The sequence below is a fragment of the Tupaia chinensis genome, unplaced genomic scaffold, assembly GCF_000334495.1.
Source record: "Tupaia chinensis unplaced genomic scaffold, TupChi_1.0 Scaffold000054_1, whole genome shotgun sequence".
NCBI lineage: Eukaryota > Metazoa > Chordata > Mammalia > Scandentia > Tupaiidae > Tupaia > Tupaia belangeri.
Window position 1 is genome coordinate 10,149,322 of NW_006159512.1, and position 13,475 is coordinate 10,162,796.

General features: G+C 48.2%; 1 protein-coding gene across 5 annotated transcripts in view; it reads right to left on the bottom strand.

Annotated features, from left to right (window-relative positions):
- TEC (tec protein tyrosine kinase) overlaps window positions 1-13,475 on the bottom strand; it is a 166,619-nt gene that overhangs the window by 98,915 nt on the left and 54,229 nt on the right. For all 5 annotated transcript variants that reach the window (XM_006141445.3, XM_014591948.2, XM_014591942.2 and 2 more), the window contains exon 2: window positions 12,387-12,572. In XM_006141445.3, coding sequence (XP_006141507.1) covers window positions 12,387-12,524 — 138 coding nt within the window. In that variant the 5' untranslated portion in view covers window positions 12,525-12,572. The remainder of the gene's footprint in view (window positions 1-12,386; window positions 12,573-13,475) is intronic.

Here is a 13,475-nt window from a genome sequence, read left to right on the forward strand (position 1 = left end):
CAAAAAGGAATTTGAAAAACAAGAACAAACTCAACCCAAAATTAGTAAAAGGAAGGAAATGATAAAGATTAGAGCAGAAATAAAGGAAACAGGGGTTAGAAAAATGATACAAAAGACCAGTGAAATAGAGTTGCTTTTTTGAAAAGATAGAATTGGAACACCTTTAGTTAGACAAAGAAAGAAGGAAAGAAGACTTAAACAAATAAAGTTAGAGATGAAAAGGGAGTCCTTACCACTGATACCACAAAAATATGAAGGATCATAAGAGACTACTATGAATAGTTATTCACCAACAAATCGGATAACCTAGAAGAAATGGATAAATCCCTGGACGAAGACGGACTTAGTGACCTGATGGTTAAGGGAGCTGGATCCCATATGGTCAACCATGCAGCTCAAATCCCAACGCTGGCACTGTAAAACTATGCCAGACACATGTGCACGTGTGCCCCAAATCCTGACAGGAGAGAGAAATGCAGAAGGGACTGTAGCATGACTGTGACCCATGGGCGGGCGGAGGGTAGGGGTGGGGGTGGGGGGCAGGTGTGCTTTTTCTTAAAAGATTGCATAGTGGGAACCATGAGGAGTAATGATTACGTCACTGGACTCCCACGTAGTCGACCACAGTTTGAGTCCCAGACCTGGTGGCTTAAACTCACACCACGTGCGTGTGCGTGCATACTCAAAATCCTGAAAGGAGAATGGAGGAGAAGGGATTGCAGCATGGCCAGCCCCCGTTGGGGGAGTGATTTCTCACTTTCTGTCTGGCGAGTGCATGTGCCCTATAGCAAAAATATCTCTCTCAAAAATAAAAGAAAAAGGGACCAGCAGTTAGCATAATGGCTATGTTGCTGAACTCCCATGTAGCCAACCGTAGTTCAAGTCCCAGACCCGGTGACTTAAACTCAGCCAGGCGCATGTGCATGCATGCCGAATGGCCATCCCCCTTGGGGGGGGGGGGATTTCACGCTTTCTATCTCTCTGTCTCTGTCTTTCTGGCGAGCACACGCACCCTATAGCAAAAACCTCTCCAATAAAATAAAATAAAGAAAGATTAAATTGTGAAGAAATAGGAAATCTGAAAAATCTGAACAGACTAATAACTAATGAGGAGAATGATTTAGTAATAAAAAGTCTTCCATCAAAAGCCCAGGACATGACAGCTTCATTACTGAATTCTACTAGACATTGAAAGAACTAATACAGACTTTTCCCAACTCTTTCAAAAAGTGGAAGAGGAGGAAACACTTCCAAACTCATTCTCCAAGACCAGTATTACTCTGGCAACAAATCCAGACAAGGATACAACAACAACAATAAAGAAAACTACAGATCAATTTCTCTGATGAATAGAGATGTAAAAAGCTTCAACAAAACACTAGCAAACCAAATTCAACAACACTAAAAAGATTATTCACCGAGATCACGTGAGACTCATCTAATGGATATAAGAATGGTTCAATATACACAAATCAATAACACATCACCTCATAACGAAGAAGAAAAACCATACGGTCATTTCAATAGAAGCAGGAAAAGCATTTGACAAGATTCAGTATCTTTTTCTGATTAAAAAAGTCTCAACGAATTACATATAGAAGCAATGTAACTCAACACAGTAAAGCTCACATCCGATGACCCTGCAGTTGACATCACAGTGAATAGTGAAGTTGAAACTTTTCCTCTAAGCTCTGGAACAAGACCAGAATGCCTACTTGAATTCACCACTTTTATTCAACACGGTGCTGGGAATCCCAGCCTGAGCAATTAGGCCAGAGAAAGAAGTAAAAGGTGTCCAGATTGGAAAGGAAGGAGTTAAACTGTCTCTGTCTACAAATGCCATGGCCTGTATCCATGGGAAGGTCTTCAAAAAGTTGAGGAAAATGAATATAATGAAAAAACTATGCAGGCCAGCTGACACCCCAGTAATTAAGGTAGCTGGATCCCACATGGCTGACTGTGCAGTTTGAGTGCTGGACCCAGTGGCTTGAAAAACGCACCAGGCATCGTGCACGCGTGCCCACGATGCTAGAAGGAGAAACAGAGGACTGTAACATGACCATCCCCCACAGGGGTGCATTCTCAGTTTCTCTCTTGCTCTCTCTCTCTCTGTGTCTCTCTTCAATGAACACGTGCACCTGCTAGCAAAAATTTTTCTTAAAGAAAAGGAAAAAAAAACTATACATGGATTTCAAATGTTTTTACATCACAATAAACTCATACTTTCATTCCACTTTTCCACAAACTTTTAAATTAAGCCCTAAAGACTTCATACACAAATACACAAAAAGCCTATTCAAAACAAAAAGCTAATTCCGTAAAGCTGCAGAATACGAAATCGACATACAATAATGTCATAGCTCTATACACTAAAAATGAACTATTCAAAAAAGAAATCATGAAAGCAATTCCATTTACAACAGTTACAAAAAAATTAAAATACTGGGACCAGCAGGTGGCGTAATGGCTATGTCGCTAGACTCCTATGCAGTCAACCACGGTTTGAGTCCCAGACCCAGTGGCTTAAACTCACGCCAGGTGCGTGTGCATGCGTGCCCAAGATCCTGAAAGAAGAATGGAGGAGACAGGATTGCAGAGTGGCCATCGCCCTTGGGGAGTGATTTCTTGCTTTCTGTCTCTCTGTTTTTCTCTGTCTCTCTGATGAACACACATGCCCTGTAGCAAAAATCTCTCCAAAATAAATAAATGAATAAAATACTTAGAAATAAATATGACCAAGGAGATGAAAGATCTGTACATTTAATAATATATAACACTGAAGAGAGAAATTGAAAAAAACACAAATAAATGGAAAGATATCCAGTGTTCATAGATAGAACTAATCTTGTTAAAACATGCATACAGCCCAATGTAGACTCAATGAAATCCCTATCAAAAACCCAGTGACATTCTTCACAGAAATAGAAAAAAGTAACCCTAAAATTCATATGAAACCACAAAAGACCCCCAATAGCGAAAGCAATTTTGAGCAAAACGGATAAAACTGGGGTCATTACCTAACCTCAAAATATACTACAAAGTTACAATAACCAAAACAGTATGGTGCTGGCATAAAAATAAACACATGGCCTAAAGTAAGAGAAGAGAACCGAGAGCCCAGAAATCCATGCAACTACAACTAATTTTCAACAACGGTGTCAAGGACACACAACGGGGGAACGGTAGTCTCTCCAATAAGTGGTGCTGGAGAAACTGGGTATCCACATGCAGAAGAAGAGACCCTTATTTCTCACCAGGTACAAAAATCAACTCAGCATGGATTATAAACTTCAATCTAAGGCCCCAAACTAGGAAACTAGGAAACTACTAGGAGAAAATGGAAAGAAAACAACCCAGTATGATCCAGAAAACCCAACAGCAATACCCTGAGGTATTGAGAAGACTGGTACCATCATACTTTTAACGGATGGCCTCCACTTTCCACTTACCCTAGGTCAAAAATTAAAATGTGAAGCATCTCAGTACAGAGAGTGCTCAGTTTCAGGACAAGATGACCAAACGGTAAGAGAGACACCTGTGGAGGAGCTGCACTTGGGGAGGTGCAATGAGTTTGTGTCAGAACTCAGATCCTGAATCTTCTAACTCCTCGCAGTGAGACCATCTCTCTGGTTCCTGATAGACAGTTAGGATGAACCTGCCCTCCCTGCTTCTAAGAGTTAACGTCTCCCCATCTTCTCCAACCCAGCGACGCCACACACACGAGTACCCACCATGCGCTAGACGCTCCTTAATACACAGATGGCTAAACTAGGAATCCTCCCCTCAAGGAGCTAAAACAAAGTCTGTTTCTCCTTCGATACGTTACCAAGTCTTAAGAGAATCACGGTGAGTCTACACCCTACCCAGTCTTCGAGTCCTTGCTACTAGATTAAACCTGGGGTAAATCAGGGTTTTAACTTGCACCTTTTCCTTTCCTCACAGTCAGTCCGACAGAACCTAACTTTGCACCCTTGGAATCGATGCTACCTGAAGTTCTCGACAACCTGCTGAGTCTTCACTGATACCAGACGGCGGAGACAGGGAGGGGAAAACCCCACTGTCACCTCTGCCACCGTATATCCACCTGCTGAGAAGATTTCATCAGCGTAAGCACTGCAAAGCCACACCCAAGCCAGGATTAAAGAGCTGGCCTGACTGACTCCATCTTGCTTCTGCTGCCTTGTTAATCATGGCTTATCGGTAAGCTCCGTGCAGAGAACTGAAACCAGTTATTCTGCCCTGCGTGCCCAGAACTACCGCCACCTCTCAGACGGTGAGTGCCCACGACTGTCGGGGCCTGGTGACCTGCTCCAATAATGAACAACGTGCCCTGTGCTTGGACAGCAGCAGATGTGCACCCCCCAACCCCTTCCCCTGCACAAGTTCAGTCTCTCACCCAGTACCGCGGGGACCGTCATGGATGCTAGTCCGCTCTCTTTCCATTCTGGACTAATTGAGTACATTCCTTATTCACGTGGTCTCTTTGAAACTGCCCTTTGTCGAGCAACAAGCGGCACGGACCTGACTTCCGGTCCTCCGGTCTATGGGCATCCCTGACTGTTCAGGTATCATGTATTCTATCGACACTTCCGGCACAAAATGCGTGCCTGGGCCAGGGTTCGGGGAGGGCTGGCCCCTTACCCCCCATTCCCCGGTTCTCAGCAGACACCATTCAGCTCAGTTCTTACACCACATGCCTGGAGTTAGCAGATATTCCACGGAGTAAAAGCTCAGCCTCCCCAGACTGTCCCCTACTGCGATGTCAACCACAAGCAGCAGAGCCCCACGTGACCCACAACTTCTGTCCAACTGTCTACACATGGGCCCTGACCATGAGTCTCTCTTCAGGTTCAAGAATTTTCTGGAATGACTCATAGAGTCCAGGGAAATTGACTTACTATCACCAAGTTACCACAAAATATATATATATATATGAAAGGTTTTTGCTATAGGGCGCGTGCGCTCGCCAGCCAGACAGAGAGAGACAGAGAGACAGAAAGCAAGAAATCACCTCCCAGGGGTGATGGCCACGTCGCAATCCCTTCTCCTCCATTCTCCTCTCAGGATCTTGGGCACACACGCACACGCACCCGGCATGTTTAAGCCATCGGGTCCACGACTCAAACCGCAGTCGACTACGTGGGAGTCCAGCGACATAGCCATTACGCTAACTGCTGGTTCCCTGCAGAAGATATTGTAAAGGAATGAATGAACGGCAGATGAAGAGACACATAGGGTGAGGTTGGGAAGTCCCCAAGTACAGTTTAAGCACTGCAAAGCCACACCTACACCAGGATCAAAGGGTTGACTTGACTGACTCCATCTGGGGCATACCATGCAATGCAGGGCACACCACCCTTCTGGCACAGAGACGTGTTCTTTGGCTGGTTGTTTGGTTTGGTTTATTATAGGGTGCTTGTGCTCACCCGAGAGAGTTGAGGAAGAGAGAGAGAGAGAAGGCAAAGTGAGAAATCACCCCAGGGAGGATGGCCATGTCACAATCCATTCTTCTCTTGGGATTTTGAGAACAGATGAGTTTTTCAAGCCACCAGGTCTCGGACTCGAATCGTGCACTCAGCCATGTGTGATCCAGCACCTTAACCACCATGCTGCCTGCTGGCCCCTGTGGACGTGTTCCTGTTCACCAACCTGTAATCTCTCGCATCCCTTCAGTTAGGGTTTTTAAGGAGGTGTCATTACATAAGCATGATGATTAGGCAACAGCCTTTAGTAATTAACTCAAACTCCAGGCCCTCTCCTAGGGGTGGGATCAGGGCTGAGGGGTGGAGATGAAAGTTCCAATCCTCTATGGGACCAGCAGTTGGCATAATGGCTCTATTGCTGGACTCCCATGTAGCCAAGCACTGTTCGAGTCCCGGACTGGGTGGCTTAAACTCACACTGAGTGCGTGTGCGTGCGTGCCCAAGATCCCCAGAGGAGAATGGAGAAGGGATTGCGGTGTGGCCATCCCCCCCGGGGGGTGATTTCTCACTTTCTGTCTGTCTTTCTCTGTCTGTCTGGCGAGCGCCAAAAACCCACAAAAAAAAAAAAAAAAAAAAAAGTTCCAATCCTCTAATCACAGGTTGGTCCCCTGGTGAGCACCCCAACAAGGGGCTATCCAGTTGTGGTCGAAAGAGGCTTGTTAAGAACAACAAAAGAACAAAAGATGCTCCTTCAAACTTTAAACTCTGGAGCTATTTCAAAAACCAGAAACAAAAAACAAACATTTCAATGAAAGATCTGCTTTCCTCTTTTTTTGTTGAGAGGTTTTTGCTATAGGGCATGTGCATTCCCCAGACAGACAGAGAGAGACAGAGAGACAGAAAGTGAGAAATCACCCCCCAGGGGGGATGGCCACGCCGCAATCCCTTCTCCTCCATTCTCCTCTTGGGATCTTGGACACGCACGCACACGCGCCCGGCGTGAGTTTCAAGCCACCAGGTCTGGGACACGAACCGCGGTCGACTACATGGGAGTCCAGAGAGATAGCCATTATGCTAACTGCTGGTCCCTCCTCTAACTAGTCTGGATCTGTTTCAGGAACCAGGGACAAAGACCAAAACATGTATTTTTTTTTTTCTTTTGATTATTGCCAGAGGACTCTTGCACAAGAGAGAGTGAGAGACAGGGAGAAAGCACCGTCCAATAGGGCAAGGACTAAATCCATTTCACTCCGTTTCTGCATCCTGTCAGGACCCAAGGCATAAACGCACGTGCACCTGGCCTGTTTTTCCTGCAGCTGGGGCCGGGATTTGAACTACCATCAGTCAGATCTGGCTTCCAAAGCAAAGTGCTTAGCCACTGGGCTCCCTGTATTTCCTATTGGGTTGTTGGGAAAATCATGGCGCATTTTTGCATAGAAGAACACATTATGACTTTCCCGACAACCTAATGCCATATCCCGATATCACAAGCGCTCAAGCTTGAATAGGCAGTACACAGTAAATCAGGTCATCAAGACAACAGGCGGAAACAGCACGCAGAGGCGGAGCGGGGTGGAGTCCACTTTTTGGCAGGAAGGATACAGGAAAGGCTTCAGAGAAGGCGGGGATCGAACTAGTCAAAAAGGATGAGTAAGAGTTTACACTCAGCAGATCTCGGGCAGGTGGACGGCTGGAGGATGGACAGAAGGACCCGTGGGCAGGCCCACACGCATGTCATTCCAGGAAGGCACTGACGGGGAGACAAGGCTGGGGAGGAGGAAGGCGAGGAGGAGGAAAAGTTGCCTAAGTACTTTGTATTCCACACTAGGGAATTTTAACTTGATCCTAGAGAAGCTAAGGGTTTGAGATACTCCTCTGGGGCTGGCTGGCTCCATGGTCTAGTGGTTAAGGCAGCCAGATCCCACATGGCCAACTCCACAGTTCAAGTCCCAGACCTGAAGCCTTGAGGAACACACTGGGTGCGTGTGTGCGCATGCCCAAAACCCTGAAAGGAGGTGAGAGATGGAGAAGGGACTGCAGTGTAACCATGCCCCATCGGGAGTGCCTTGTCCTCTGCCTCTCTCTCTGTGTCCCTCTGGCAAGCATATGTGCTATCTAGCGAAACTGCATCATGACTTTTCCGATGACCCGATATACACACATACATATCATATGTATATGCATGTGTCATAAATATAATGTGTATCTCTATCCCATTGTTTAGTTTCTCGGGAGAACCCTGACTCGTAAAACAGAACTTTATAATAGAGCACATCTGTGTTGGGGTTCGAATGGCGATGAGAAAGGAGTTACATTGGGACCAGCAGGTGGCGAGGTGGTTAAGGCACTGGACACTCCCACATAGCAGACCACGGTCCAAGTCCCGGACCTGGTGGCTTCCTTTCTCACTTTCTCTCTCTCTCTCTCTCTCTCTGGTAAAATTAAAATAAATGAATGAATAAATAAAATAAAATAAATAATTCTTTTTTAAAAAGTGGCTATTTGATGTAGGATAATAAGAATTTAAGAAGAAGAAGGAGAAGAAGGAGAAGAAGAAGAAGAAGGAGAAAGGAGTTTCAGTGTAAACAGATGGGGCTTGGTGGATAAGGGGGCTGGAACCCACATGGCCAACGGTGTGGTTCAAGTCCCAGACCCACAGCCTAAGACACACCCTGGGCAGGTGTCCATGACTACCCAAATCCCAAAAGGCGAAGGGGATGGAAGGAAAGGAGCTGCAGCGTGACCATCGCCCACTCGCCAGACAAGTGCTCACACTCTCTGGCACCAAAAATAAAATAGTGTAAACAGAAAATTTATATGAAAGTAATTTTGAAAGTACATATACAGATAGAGGAAAATGCTTTTACAAAGTCGAATTAAATAGCAGCAGATCCAAGACAAAAACACTGTCCAGGGTTAACTTTCTTCTATCATAAAAAAATTTCAAAAATAAAAGGTCATAGGAAAAATATTAAAGACAAAAGTTTCAAAATAAAGTTTTATCTGTATTATACAGTTTTAACCATTTTTTTCTTATTTTCCCTGGCGTTTCAAGGTTGTTCCCGAGATAGGTTTTGAAGAAGCAGCCCTACGATTTCTTGCACATGTTGTGCAAGTTTTCGACCTTCCAAGCCTCCGTTCGTGAATTTGACATTAAGTCTCACGAGACTCCCTACAGAAATGTCTGAGTAACAATGTGTGGGGAAGCACTGAGCACAGAGGCCGGCACGTGGGTAGTCATGGCAGGTGGCCAGGAAGTCGTCTCGCTTTACTACCAACTGAATGGGGGAGCTCGAACAGCAAGCCTGAGAAGCGCCCCTGAGGAGGTGCTGCCCGCGAGGCTGGCTGGCCCACAGCCCTCACGTGGGAACTTGGACTTGCAGAGGACCCCGCCGTCCCCACGGACAGGGTGTGTCAGGAGTCTGCCTGCACCAATGACACGGCAGATGCAGAACACCATTCCTCCTGCAGTCTGGCAGCTTGATGCATGCAAGGCAGAAGGCGCCCCGGTGGGACCAGCAGTTGGCGTAATGGCTATGTCGCTGGACTCCCATGTAATCGACCGCAGTTTGTGTCCTGGACCCGGTGGTTTAAAACTCACGCCGGGCACGTGTGCGTGCATGCCCAAGATCCCAAGAGGAGAATGGAGGAGAAGGGATTGCAGCATGGCCATCCCCCCTAGGGGGTGATTTCTCACTTTCTCTCTCTGTCTCTCTCTGTCTAGAGAGCGCACGTGTCCTGTAGCAAAAACCTCTCCAAAAAAAAGAAGGCGCCAGGTGACCAGCCCCAGCAGGGCCCTGGCCGCCGTCTCTAACAGGCTCCCGGCAGGCATTTCACCATCCGCACAGCCCCACGTTGGAGGAACGCCACGCGTCTTTTTTTTTCCTTTGAGCTTCTTTTATTGACTTTTTTCTTTTTCTTTTTTTTTCCAGGTTTTGCCATAGGGCAAGTGCACTCGCCAGAGAGAGGCAGAGGGAAAGTGAGAACCACCCCCTGAGGGATGGCCACCTGCAATCCCCATTACCCCTTCCGGATTCCAGGCATGCTCACGGGCGGTCCAGCCTGATTTTCAAGCTGCCAGGCACGGGGTTGGCCATGTGGGAGTCCAGTGCCTTAACCACGACACCACCTGCTGGCCCTAAGATTTTTATCTTATTATTCATTTATTTGTTATTATTTTATCTTATTATTTATTTCTTATTTTATCTTACTATTTATTTTAACGGATGCTCACCTTCCATCACTTATCCCCATGGTTAAGCCTGTGGGTGAAGGGCTGGAGATGACTCCGTGGGGCCCCCCACAGCTCCCAGCCTGGGCCCCGGGGCTGCAGACTGCTGGCAGGGGAGGACAGAGCGCCCCAGTGCAGTGGGGCCTGCGGGCGGGCACAGAACACAGTTATGTTCCCGGACCTCGGGCCTCAGCGGTAACCTCAGGAGGGGAGTGTCCGTTCCTCCTCCGTGTCAGCCTCTCCAGCAGCGGCTTGCTCCTCCTTTTCCACCTCTTGGGGATCTCCAGGGTGGCAGAGATCAGCATGGCCCGCGGGAGGCGGCGTCCCGCACGCACCGCCCACTCTGCGCACGCTCACTTGCCGCTGCACGGGATGGCGGGCATTTGGACGCGGGGACTTTGGCGCGGAGACAACCCACCTGTCCTCTGGCACTCACAGGAGCTCGGGCGGCTGCAAGGCCTCGCTAAGAGGCAGGCCCACCGTCCTCCCCATCCTGCTACTGGGGCAGAGACCCCGGACTTCTCACCCTACATTCATCACCTTCCAAGAGAGTTTAGAATACGCCGATACCACTTCCACCAGGGGCAGCAACGCAACGCCGAGCTGGGGAGTAGGGTCCCAGGTGGGAAGCAGAGGACACAGAGGTGGCTTTGAAGCCAGGCCCTGAGGGAGGGCCTCTTCCCATATGCTTTCTCCTGGCTTGCTTGCTTTCTCTCTCTGGTAATTAAAAAAAATAATAATAACTTAACAAATGGAATTAAATAAATATATAATTCTTTAAAGAAAAAAAAAGACTATGTCAGTATCAGTCCCTGTTTCTTCCCTGTTTTCTTTTTCTTTTCTTTAAGGTTTTTGCCAGAAACAGAGGGAAAGTGAGAAATCAGCCCCCATGGGGATAGCTATACGGCAATCCCTTCTCCTTCATCCTCCTCCTGGGATTTTGTGCACACGTAACAAGTGTGTTTTTCAAGCCACTAGGTCCAGGACTCGAACCACAGTCAGCTATGTGGGAGCCCAGAGCCTTAACCACCATGCCACCTGCTGGCCCCAGTCCCTGTTTCTAAGATTTCTAAGGCTTTTTTTTGGTCAGTAAAGTCCCACATTTTACCACTTTCCATACTGCAATTTTTTTTGTTTCCCTTAAAATCTGTTTTAGATTTTAAAACAATTCAAATTTCTAATCCTTATCTGAAACACTTTTATATTTTTTAATTTTTCTGATTTAACAAATGACGAATAGCAAATGACCGTACATGACATAACACTTTCAGCAGGGACTAGGGAAACGCTATGTAATTAAATGCATTAATAGTTTCTCACACACACACACACATGCACACTGCACAGGACGACAGCTGCGTGTCACGTCAGATGTCACAAGTCGAAGACCCGTCGATGTTTGGGTTTTTGCGTTCGGGTTAGGGGGATGAAGGGCCCCGGAGCTGGAGCACAGGAACCTGGGAAGCCCTCAGGCCACCGTGACGGACGGCAGCAGCGACCCGTGTTGAGGACCACCATGAGCAGCACTGCCCTGCTGTCTGAATTGGGGAACCTACCACACAGAAACCCATGGGAGGAGAACACGAACAAAATCAAGTCCACTTCTGAGAGACGCTCTAGGACAAACACAGAATTAAAATTAAAAATTAGATCCTCAAGGATCCACATTCACCAGCTGTTCATGTGTGTTTGTGTGTAAATTTCTTGTCATAGTGGGTGTGCACTCACCAGAGAGTAGAGAGACAGACAGGTACAGAGAGAGGGGAAGTGAGAAATCACTCCCGGGGGGGTGGCCACACCACCATCCCTTCTCCTCCATTCTCCTCTCAGGATCTTGAGCACACACACACATATCAGCGAGATTTTCAGGCCACCAGGTCTGGGACTTGAATCACAGTCAGCTCCGTGGGAGTCCAGCACCCTAACCACCAATGCTGCCTGCTGGCCCCCACCAACTGCTGATCTCAATAGCGTGTGCTCAAACGCAGGCACCCAGTCCCCAGCCACCCCCTGGAACTCAGGGGCGTTTCCAGCAGAGGGGCTGGGATGCTACCAGGAAGTGCCAAACCCAACTTGCCAGGGGCAAAAAGTGACCAGAGGGGACATTCGTTCACCTCATCTAGTGGCAGAGGCAGAAATGAAGCAACTGAGAAGCCAGGCGGCACCAACTCCACACCACCTGCCCGGCCTGCCCATGACCATGTGCCCAGGGCCACTTCTCCCTGGGCCATGAAGAACTCTGCAGCGACTGTGTGACCCCAAACGAGCCAGGACAGTCTGCTTTGGGTCAACTCCAGTCCATGCTGGGGCCACCAAGTCACTCTCAGTTTTAACGAACCGCACTTCATAACGCAAAGGCGTTCACATAAACCGACGGACACGAGCCCAGAGTGTATTCGTGGAGAAAACTTGTCTATGCCACACGTGGGAGAGAGCCGTGTACACAACACACCTACCTAACTCCACAGGCGCTGACACTCACGTACAAGTTTGTTTTCTCTAACAGATTAATACGGCCAGTTGCTCTAACACGGAAACCGTAAAAACCAAACCTGTAATTCACAGACTGGCAACAACTTCCATCCTAAACATCTGCTCCCTAGCCCAAATGGTAGTAAATCATTACCTTAACCACTGACCCAAGGCTCATTCCTTAAGATTGGAGAAAGGGGTGGGATTATAAAATAATCTCAACACAGAACGTAGCGAAATACGTCGCGATTGTCTCCTACCTCTGCGCGACCCTCGTAGTAGGTCAGCATGGACTTCGTAAGGACAAAAAGTCTCTCTTTGTAGTTCAAGGGTGACGTCTTCTTTTTCTGCTGTGACCTTTTAATAAGAATCTCTTCTAGAATAGTGTTATAATTCATCTCGGTCTTCTGATCACGCCTTCTCCTGCCATTGAAGATCCCAGCACCCTGAAGTGAGAAGACAAACAGTCACAATGGGGTTTAATTTTCCAAGGACGTTGCCATTTCGCTGACCAAACTAGGGTTCGCTCTCACCCAGAGGGAGCTGGAGAACGTTGGAGACGGCCCGGGAACAAAGCTCAGCCTCCTCCAACCCCGCCGTCTCCACCCCGCTCCCAAATCCCTCCATACCCTGTCATTTCAGAAGAGAATGGAATCTAGGGTCCCCAGGGGGCGGCACACTCCTCTGCCCCTCCCCAGTAGCCCTGAGCTCCTTTCTGACTGCAGGGCACGCACAGCTCAGATGGAAAAGGACACATCGCAGTGCAGCCGGGTGGGCCAGCACTGAACGGCCTCGGGGTCCTGGCACACAGGACAGACGGCCACCAAGACACACAGACTCAGGAACAAAATGAATAACCGAGGTGTGGACACGAGCCACACTCCAGCTCTGCAAAGAATGTCATCTGGACCAAGCGCCCCAGTCACCGGAGCCACAGGCTCTTCTCCGATAGCGCTCTACCACGCCCCACAGTTCTCCTCCCCGTGGCTAGTACCCCCCTCACACCTCACAGCCAGAGTCTGTCTGGAAAAGAAGGTCCCCAGCCCTGGGTCTGGAACCAAACCTCCCGCCTAGCCACAGCCAGACGAAGCCTTTAAAACTCATCAAAATGTCACCATCTGAAACCCAACGGCATTCAGGAAAGGCCTGAGGAGTCCATCTGAGACAGCTGAACCAACGACCCTCCCGTCCCTCGCCGCCACCACTTCCTCCCAAGAAGGAATGGACCTCAACGGCAGAGGCTAGAAGGCCAAATGGTGAGCAGTAAGTGGTGACCGGACAGCACCGCCGGGGACCGGACAGCACCGCCAGGGACCAGACAGCAGCGCGAGCGACCTGACAGCCCCGCC